The 10,000-nt window shown below is 41.9% G+C and overlaps 1 protein-coding gene across 1 annotated transcript in view; it reads left to right on the top strand.

Moving 5' to 3' along the window:
• The window catches only part of vav1 (vav guanine nucleotide exchange factor 1), a 31,562-nt gene that overhangs the window by 10,923 nt on the left and 10,639 nt on the right, over positions 1-10,000 (top strand). The window contains exons 6-21 of the mRNA XM_079864341.1: positions 1-102; positions 188-283; positions 1,921-1,989; positions 2,085-2,188; positions 3,650-3,749; positions 3,872-3,967; positions 4,069-4,137; positions 4,293-4,379; positions 4,513-4,598; positions 6,831-6,966; positions 7,045-7,154; positions 7,250-7,351; positions 8,210-8,304; positions 8,408-8,430; positions 9,012-9,054; positions 9,126-9,262. The exon at positions 1-102 is cut by the window's left edge and continues 4 nt beyond it. Coding sequence (XP_079720467.1) covers positions 1-102; positions 188-283; positions 1,921-1,989; positions 2,085-2,188; positions 3,650-3,749; positions 3,872-3,967; positions 4,069-4,137; positions 4,293-4,379; positions 4,513-4,598; positions 6,831-6,966; positions 7,045-7,154; positions 7,250-7,351; positions 8,210-8,304; positions 8,408-8,430; positions 9,012-9,054; positions 9,126-9,262 — 1,455 coding nt within the window. The remainder of the gene's footprint in view (positions 103-187; positions 284-1,920; positions 1,990-2,084; positions 2,189-3,649; positions 3,750-3,871; positions 3,968-4,068; positions 4,138-4,292; positions 4,380-4,512; positions 4,599-6,830; positions 6,967-7,044; positions 7,155-7,249; positions 7,352-8,209; positions 8,305-8,407; positions 8,431-9,011; positions 9,055-9,125; positions 9,263-10,000) is intronic.

The raw sequence follows: 10,000 nt of genomic DNA, 5'->3' as shown, positions 1-10,000 counted from the left end.
ACGGTGGAGGAAGATGATGATCTTTATGACTGTGTGGAGGAAGATGAGGATGAAGGAGATGATATTTATGAAGATCTGATGAGGACAGAGGAAGCAGAAGCAGTGAGACACACACACACACACACACACACACACACACACACACACACAGAGCAGAATTACAGAATGAATTGTCTGTCTGTCACAGCAGCAGAAAGTTGAAGTGGACAAGAGGGGCTGCTGTCTTCAGGAAATCAGACAGACTGAGGAGAAATACACAAGCACACTGGAATCAATACTTCAGGTAAACAATCAGACACACACACACACACACACACACACACACACACACACACTAGGGTGACCACCCTTCCCGCTTTGCATAGCATTTTCACCCCTTGTCCCGCACGTCACATATTGAGAAAATGTCCCGCATTTTCATCAGTCTGTTGGTTTTTCATTATCATAGTAAGAAAACGTGCATGAGTTCTTTTGCCTTTTTTAAGAAAGCATTTTATTTATTATTTTTGCGGCGTAATTTTTCACCTATATTTAACAGCGCTTCGTCAGAAGTACAAATACAACAGCTGTTTTTTAAATCCTATCCAATGGTTGAAAAGAAAGGAGTAAACACGGTCACTAGTAGGTTGTGACGGCTGTCAATCAAAATGTGGAGCGGTGATTCGTTCCAGGTGTTCCCTGTCAGAAAACAAGTGGATAATTCGGTACATTAAAATTTTACAAGGCGGCATAATGGCAACATATTTAATATATTCTTAATCTGCCCGTTGCCTTTGGGCTCAGTGATGTTGAATTTAAATGACATGTAAAATAAAGACATGTTATGTTACACTGTGATGTAAAGGTGTTTTCTGGAAAGGACTAAAGAACAAATAACTTTTATCAGCTGAAAGGCAGAATACAAATGTTAGAATAGACTAAAAAGTTAGATAGACATTATATAACAGTTTCAGGTTATGTTTTAGTGTCAGTAACATGTCCCACATTGTCCCACATTTGGTTTGTTTGATGGTGGTCACCCTAACACACACACAAGCAAACACACACAAACACACACACACTCAGACACACACACACTCAGACGCACACACACAAACACACTCGCACTCAGACACACACGCACACACAAACACACTCGCACTCAGACACACACACACTCACTCGCACTCAATAACACACACACACTCACTCTGACACACGCACACACTTAGACGCACACACACACACACACACACACACACGCATGCACACACTCACTCTCACACACACACACTCACACACGCACTCAGACACACACTCACACATGCAGTCAGATACACACTCACCAACTCGCACACACACACACGCACACACACACACACACACACACACACACACACACACACACACACACACACACACTCACTCTCACACATACACACACTCACTCAGACGCACACTCACACATGCAGTCAGATACACACTCACCAACTCGCACACACACACACGCACTCACAAACAAACACAAACACACACACACATTCTCAGCAAATGGAAACGTCCATGGTCAAATGGTCTGAGCTGTTCTCCGCATTCATTTCCTTTTATTTCATTGAATTCAGTGTTAATAAATGATTAAACTGTTAAACTGACTCAACTGAATTTGAGCAAATATGAAATGTATTTCATGAGTTTTGTGCGGAGCCACATGAGAAGCGTCTCTCCGAAGGCTCACACACTCTGACCATCGGGCCGGTGTGATGTGCAGGTGCTGTGGTTTACTGACTCTCACACACTCACATCTAATCATGAGAGGAACATGTCAGTCAACATGAAAACGAAAGCCTTTCCTCTGCAGACTCTGTGACCACGAACACACACACACACTTCTCGCACATAGCGAGCGACTACTCAGATGTGTGTTTGATTGTGTGTCCGCAGCACTTTCTGAAACCACTGCAGGCTTTCCTTCAGCCAGTGGACGTGGAGACCATCTTCATTAATATTCACGTGAGTCTCTCCATCATGAGCTGATCTGTGTGTGCGGTTCGTCTGTTCAGCTCAATAATAATCATAATAATAATCCCCTGTGTAATCTCTCACAGGATCTGGCCAAGACCCATCGCTCTCTCCATCACGAGGTGCAGGAGTCTATACTGCACTTAGGAGCCGAAAACCTCTATCAGATCTTCATTGACTACAAGGAGAGGTACCACACACACACACACACACAGACTGGGAGTGGAGCACGTTCAGCCCTATAGGGCAGTGCTTCTCAATCTTTTTTTAATAACGTACCCCCTATCAAATTATCTTTCAGCCAAGTACCCCCTGACCGGCCCCAATCATTTGAGATAGAAATAAAAGCTATTACTATGATATAGTGATGTGCCATCATTATGAGATTTATTAAACATTGTAAATGAAAAACATTTGCAATAATAATTCTTTTTTTCTTCATCCTCCCCATTCTCCGCTGTAGTATTGCTACGTTTTAACCAGGATTTAATTTAAATGTCTGTTTGTTTCCAGTAAAGCAACTGGCTTCCTGCTCGGCCTGATTAAAATTCCTCTTCTCTGATTTAGGTAGTTTACAATCACATTTAAAATAGAAACAATTTATATAAAAAAATATTGTATTCATAAACATTTTATTAAACTTATTTTCGTATGATATTTTTAGTAATCACGGATGATTTTGTATATTTTTTAAATCAATTTAAATAATTTAATAATTTAAATTAATTAATATATATATATATATATATATATATATATATATATATATATATATTATAAATCTCACATACCCCCTATAGTACCGCAACAAACCCCCATCTGAGAATCACTGCTCTAGGGGATTGGATGCATTAATTGCGCTGATTTCTCATTGAGAAAGCTCTACTCCTGGTTGGCTCGCCCAAAAAGTGAAGAGAGTCAAGATGCTGAGCCTCGCGTCTCCAGCCGTCATTTAGTATACGCGGTTCTATGAATATGCGAATGAGCCCCGCCTCCACTCACTCACTCAGCTCAGAGATCCACTGGTTGGCGATCACACGTTGATCTGATTGGTTACAAGGTAGTTTGTGACGTCAGAAACACCAGCGATTTCAAAGCGTGTTTTTGAGACTGTCTTTGGTTCACTGCAGTTTTAAGGAGAAAACACTCAGCAATGCTGTCGACTTATGAATTTACACATGCTTTGTGTTAAAGCATATTAAAAACACCACATAGACATAAAAACAACATTAAAAGTTGGATTTTCACCACAGGGGGACTTGATTTAAAAAATACTTAAAATAAGTAATAAAAAAGACAAAAAAAAAAATGCAACAAAATTACTAAAACTTTAACTTAAATTAAAAGGGAAATTGTAAAAATAAAAACTAATTTCATTAATTTAATCTATTTTCTTATATAATTTTTTGTGCTCTTTTTTCCTTTAATTTAACCTGTAGTACTAAAAAAAGTAAAACTAAAATACAAATATAAAAAAAGACATTTCCTAAATAGAGAAAAAATATAAAAAATAAACCCTTAACTAAAATCAAATAAATAAAAAACTATTTTAAAATATTTAATTCCTCATTTTCTGAAACTGAAATAAAACGAACTAAAACTGTATCTACATGTTACTGAAACTTGAGTGTAATTGAAAACTGTGTGTCAGGCTGCTGCTATACGGACGTTACTGCAGTCAGGTGGAGTCCGCCACCAAACACCTGGACAAGATCACCAGCGCCAGAGAAGATGTGAAGATGAAACTGGAGGTCAGAAACACACACACACACACACACCACAGACACATTTTGATCTTATATAAATACTAGCGACTTACCTAGAAGTGAGATAACCACCATCAGAGGTTTTATTTAGCGTGTGTGTTTGTCAGGAGTGTTCGATGAGAGCCAACAGCGGCAGGTTTTCACTGCGAGATCTGCTGATGGTTCCCATGCAGAGAGTCCTGAAGTATCATCTGCTGCTGCAGGTAAAACACACACACACACACACACACACGTCCTCATCTTGCTCATTTCCTTACATTACTGAGGACGTTTTCAGACATTTGATGACAAATGTTTCCCTCAGGAGCTTATGAAACACACAGTGGACCAACAAGACAAGGAAAACTTACGCACTGCACTGGATGCCATGAGGGTGAGAGTGTGTGTGTGTGTGTGTGTGTGTGTGTGTGTGTGTGTGTAAAACAATGTCTTAACTCTGATAAAAACTCAGATATAAATATTTTTTAACAGATATTTTTGTTACTTGCTATTGAAAAAATGGACGTGTGTGTGTGTGTGTGTGTGCAGGATCTGGCTCAGTGTGTAAACGAGGTGAAGAGAGACAATGAGATCATCCGTCAAATCACAACGTTTCAGCTGTGCATCGAGAACATGGTACAGAAGCGCTTGAGAACGCTTCACTTCAGCTCTGAACTCTGACTGGTTCTGATTCATTTGTGTTCATTCAGACTCTCTCTCTCTCTCCCTCTCTCTCTCTCTCTCTCTCTCTCTCTCTCTCTGTGTTTAGTCTATGTCTCTTGCGTTATATGGCCGTCCCAAAATAGATGGAGAATGCAAGATCTGCAGCCCAGAGAAGAAATCAAAACAGGACAGGTGTGTGTGTGTGTGTGTGTATGTGTGTGTGTGTGTGTGTGTGTGTGTGTGTGTGTGTGTTCAGGTACGCGTTCCTCTTCGATAAGGCTCTGCTGGTGTGTAAGAAGCGCAGTGGGGAGAGTATGGAGCTGACTGTGTGTGTGTGTGTGTGTGTGTGTGTGTGTGTGTTCAGGTACGCGTTCCTCTTCGATAAGGCTCTGCTGGTGTGTAAGAAGCGCAGTGGGGAGAGTATGGAGCTGACTGTATGTGTGTGTGTGTGTGTGTGTGTGTGTGTGTGTGTGTGTGTGTGTGTTCAGGTACGCGTTCCTCTTCGATAAGGCTCTGCTGGTGTGTAAGAAGCGCAGTGGGGAGAGTATGGAGCTGACTGTATGTGTGTGTGTGTGTGTGTGTGTGTGTGTGTTCAGGTACGCGTTCCTCTTCAATAAGGCTCTGCTGGTGTGTAAGAAGCGCAGTGGGGAGAGTATGGAGCTGACTGTGTGTGTGTGTGTGTGTGTGTGTGTGTGTGTGTGTGTGTGTGTGTGTTCAGGTACGCATTCCTCTTCGATAAGGCTCTGCTGGTGTGTAAGAAGCGCAGTGGGGAGAGTATGGAGCTGACTGTGTGTGTGTGTGTGTGTGTGTGTGTTCAGGTACGCGTTCCTCTTCGATAAGGCTCTGCTGGTGTGTAAGAAGCGCAGTGGGGAGAGTATGGAGCTGACTGTGTGTGTGTGTGTGTGTGTGTGTGTGTGTGTGTGTGTGTGTGTGTGTGTGTGTGTGTTCAGGTACGCGTTCCTCTTCGATAAGGCTCTGCTGGTGTGTAAGAAGCGCAGTGTGGAGAGTATGGAGCTGACTGTGTGTGTGTGTGTGTGTGTGTGTGTGTGTGTGTGTGTGTGTGTGTTCAGGTACGCGTTCCTCTTCGATAAGGCTCTGCTGGTGTGTAAGAAGCGCAGTGGGGAGAGTATGGAGCTGACTGTGTGTGTGTGTGTGTGTGTGTTCAGGTACGCGTTCCTCTTCGATAAGGCTCTGCTGGTGTGTAAGAAGCGCAGTGGGGAGAGTATGGAGCTGACTGTGTGTGTGTGTGTGTGTGTGTGTGTGTGTGTGTTCAGGTACGCGTTCCTCTTCGATAAGGCTCTGCTGGTGTGTAAGAAGCGCAGTGGGGAGAGTATGGAGCTGACTGTGTGTGTGTGTGTGTGTGTGTGTGTGTGTGTGTGTGTGTGTGTGTGTGTGTTCAGGTACGCGTTCCTCTTCGATAAGGCTCTGCTGGTGTGTAAGAAGCGCAGTGGGGAGAGTATGGAGCTGACTGTGTGTATGTGTGTGTGTGTGTGTGTGTGTGTGTGTGTTCAGGTACGCGTTCCTCTTCGATAAGGCTCTGCTGGTGTGTAAGAAGCGCAGTGGGGAGAGTATGGAGCTGACTGTGTGTGTGTGTGTGTGTGTGTGTGTGTGTGTGTGTGTGTGTGTGTGTTCAGGTACGCATTCCTCTTCGATAAGGCTCTGCTGGTGTGTAAGAAGCGCAGTGGGGAGAGTATGGAGCTGACTGTGTGTGTGTGTGTGTGTGTGTGTGTTCAGGTACGCGTTCCTCTTCGATAAGGCTCTGCTGGTGTGTAAGAAGCGCAGTGGGGAGAGTATGGAGCTGACTGTGTGTGTGTGTGTGTGTGTGTGTGTGTGTGTGTGTGTGTGTGTGTGTGTGTGTGTGTTCAGGTACGCGTTCCTCTTCGATAAGGCTCTGCTGGTGTGTAAGAAGCGCAGTGTGGAGAGTATGGAGCTGACTGTGTGTGTGTGTGTGTGTGTGTGTGTGTGTGTGTGTGTGTTCAGGTACGCGTTCCTCTTCGATAAGGCTCTGCTGGTGTGTAAGAAGCGCAGTGGGGAGAGTATGGAGCTGACTGTGTGTGTGTGTGTGTGTGTGTTCAGGTACGCGTTCCTCTTCGATAAGGCTCTGCTGGTGTGTAAGAAGCGCAGTGGGGAGAGTATGGAGCTGACTGTGTGTGTGTGTGTGTGTGTGTGTGTGTGTGTGTTCAGGTACGCGTTCCTCTTCGATAAGGCTCTGCTGGTGTGTAAGAAGCGCAGTGGGGAGAGTATGGAGCTGACTGTGTGTGTGTGTGTGTGTGTGTGTGTGTGTGTGTGTGTGTGTGTGTGTGTGTGTTCAGGTACGCGTTCCTCTTCGATAAGGCTCTGCTGGTGTGTAAGAAGCGCAGTGGGGAGAGTATGGAGCTGACTGTGTGTGTGTGTGTGTGTGTGTGTGTGTGTGTGTGTGTTCAGGTACGCGTTCCTCTTCGATAAGGCTCTGCTGGTGTGTAAGAAGCGCAGTGGGGAGAGTATGGAGCTGAAGGAACTGATTGAACTTCAGCATTTTCAGCTGAGAGACGAACCGTCAGGAGAGAAGGACAGCAAGAAGGTTTGAGTCTCGTCTCGTAGTGTTTCATCAGATCTTCATCCTCGGCTGTGTTTAACGCGTGTGTGTGTGTTTCTATAGTGGACACACACGTTCCTCCTGATGGATTTATACGGGCAAGGCGGCTACGACCTGTACTTTAAGACGCGTGAGCTGAAGAAGAAGTGGCTGGAGCAGTTTGAGATGGCGCTGTGAGTCGATCAATGGCCCAAGTCATGTGATATTCTTCTGTATTGTGTCTGATTCCAGTAGTGATTAGTGTGTGTGTGTGTGTGTGTGCGCACAGGTCGAACATGTGTCCGGAGAACAGCTCTGCTAACGGTCATGACTTCCAGATGCACTGTTTTGAAGAAACCACCTCATGTAAAGCCTGTCAGATGCTCCTCAGGTGAACATCAGTCGCACACACACTTCTCCCAGCATGCATCAGTGCAAACGAGTCAACCTGCTCGTTTACTCTCAAACTGCCTGTCAAATGTGCATATTAAAAGTTGCTTGCAGCAGAGCATGTTTTATATTTTTATTTTTCATTTTCAAGTATTTTTAGTAGTTCTGTTTTTTTAAATATTTCTATTTAATTTCATATTTCAGTTTATTTTAGTTTTATTTGATTTAATGAAAATAGTTAGGAATTTTCAATAATAGTAATAGTAATTTTCAGGTTTTATTTTAGCTTAAGTAGTTATTTTTTAATATATCATATTTTAATACAAATATTTGTCATTTTTATTAGATATTTAAAAAATATTTCGATTTAAGTTTAATTTCATTTCAGTTACCGAAAATGTTTTTTAATACTTATAGTTTCCGATTTTAATTTTAATTTTAGTTTAGGTAGTTAATTTTACCTCATTAATTTTTAATAATTATTAGATTTTTTTAATAATTTCTATAAAATGTTAAATTTTATATTTTAGTTTATTTTAGTTTTTAGAATATATATTTTTAATACTTTTAGTTTCCGATTTTTCATTTTAGTTTAAGTAGTTAATTTTAATTTTAACGTTTTTTTATTCGTTTTTATATTTAATTTTTACCAGATTTTCTTCACGTTTAGTAAATTTAGTATTTCAAAACTCAGTTAGTTGCCAAGGAAGCATTTGTAATTTAGTTTAAGTTTTTCATACAGTGTTTATATTTGATTCTTTAGTTAGCTGTAGCGTGTTTTAATAGCAACAGCGCTAGTTTCATCAGACCTCGTTAAGCTCAGAAGATGAAGGTGTGTGTGTGTGTGTGTGTGTTTCAGGGGCATCTTCTATCAGGGCTACCGCTGCTCGCGCTGTAAGATGGCCGCTCATAAAGAGTGTCTGGGCCGAGTTCCTGTGTGTGGACGAAACTCAGGTGAGAGACACTGAGACTGTGATGATGATGATGATGATGATGATGATGATGATGATGATGTTCCTTCGCTCGATCTCACATGTGCTTCTCATTCACTCCACAGAACAATCTGGAACGCTGAAGAAGGTTTGAGCCACTGAAAACTCAACTCTTTGACACTTTCTTGCTCTATCTTTTATTTTCTTTCTTTACAACAGTTTGGCCCCATTCTGTTTTAAACTGGACGTTACACACACCTTGATATAATAATGAAGGATAAACTCATTTACACACTACAAAAGGGAACCTGTATTCAAACTTTGAACATTTAAATAGCGTTAATATGCTGATAATATAATATAATATAACCTGTTTTAAAATATAATATATCATGCAAATACCTATCCAATAATAATATAGTTGAGGTGGAGAATATAGTTATTTATTGTTTCTCACAATTTTTTATCTTTTATTTTTTCTACAACTTTTAATCTTTAACAAGCTTTTATAAGTTCCTTCAACAATATTATGTAATATAATATACTGTATGTATATATATTTATATTTCCCATCTTTATTTTTAATATAATATAATATAATTTAATGTAATATAGTATAATATTATATAATGTAATATAATATAATATGCATATTGAGTACTCATGAAGTCATCAGAATGAGTGTTAGTTCATGTTTGAGTGTTGAAGTGTGTTTTCCTGTGTTTCCAGGGTAAGACGATGAGATTAGCGTCTCAAAGACAGACTAAACCAGGTAAAGTGCTCGTCAGACACACACACACACACACACTCTCACACACACATGCTCACCCTGTTCTCTCTCAGGTCTGCCTAAGATGGAGGTGTGTCTGGACTACTACGGTCTCCCTCCGCCGCCGGTGGCGTTCGGGCAGCCGCTGACGCTGAATGTGGGGGACGTGGTGGAGCTGACGCGCGCGGAGGTCGACCTGCAGTGGTGGGAGGTGAGCACTAGCCTTCGCTAGCTGGCTTTACACTCGCCCTCAAACCGGTGTGACCAGGGTTTCAAATGAACACCCGCCCACCCGCCAGCCCGGCGGGTAAAAATCAGCTGTGGCGGGAAACGCTGTCAAATCACTAGCCAATGTGGAGTGTTACTTATTATGTGTACTCACTTTGCTGCGGAAGTTCGTATAAAAGCCAAATCTGTGCAGATTTAGCGCAAATACTTGTGCGTCATCATGATATATTAAAAACAGCGTATTGCGCAGAATCTGCTCATACCTGGCTAACTTGAACACACACGTCACTACGCAACAGATAACTGTTACTCTTCTTTTTGGGCTAGTAGAAGTTCTGAATGACCGGTAATTAAAAGATTTAGTAGCCAAATTGGCCAGTGAGTGAAAAGGTTACAGACCATAGACTGTATAAAAATATGGGCGTAGTGTGTGTGTGTCATCACCCGTGGTGTTTCTGAAGAGCATTTTCAAAGCCCAAAGTGGGCGGCCGTCGCCATCTCGTTAGCGCGTCACTCCCGGTAAACGAAAATGTGCAGCGAGGCGGATTAGCTGAGGTGACGTAATGCTAACAGACAGCAGACAAACGCTAGTTGTGACATCAGCGGCAATCCACCTGTCACTCTTGTGGCCACGCCCCTTAATTATGCAGAACTTTAAGTCTTAATATAATTTAAACGGATGAGTTATAAAATAATCCACCCGCCTCACAGTCGTCATGAA

This window comes from Squalius cephalus (genome assembly GCF_949319135.1).
Source record: "Squalius cephalus genome assembly, chromosome: 2".
NCBI classification, from domain to species: domain Eukaryota; kingdom Metazoa; phylum Chordata; class Actinopteri; order Cypriniformes; family Leuciscidae; genus Squalius; species Squalius cephalus.
The sequence above is the reverse complement of the archived record's forward strand: the minus strand, read 5'-3'. Positions and strand labels throughout refer to the sequence as shown.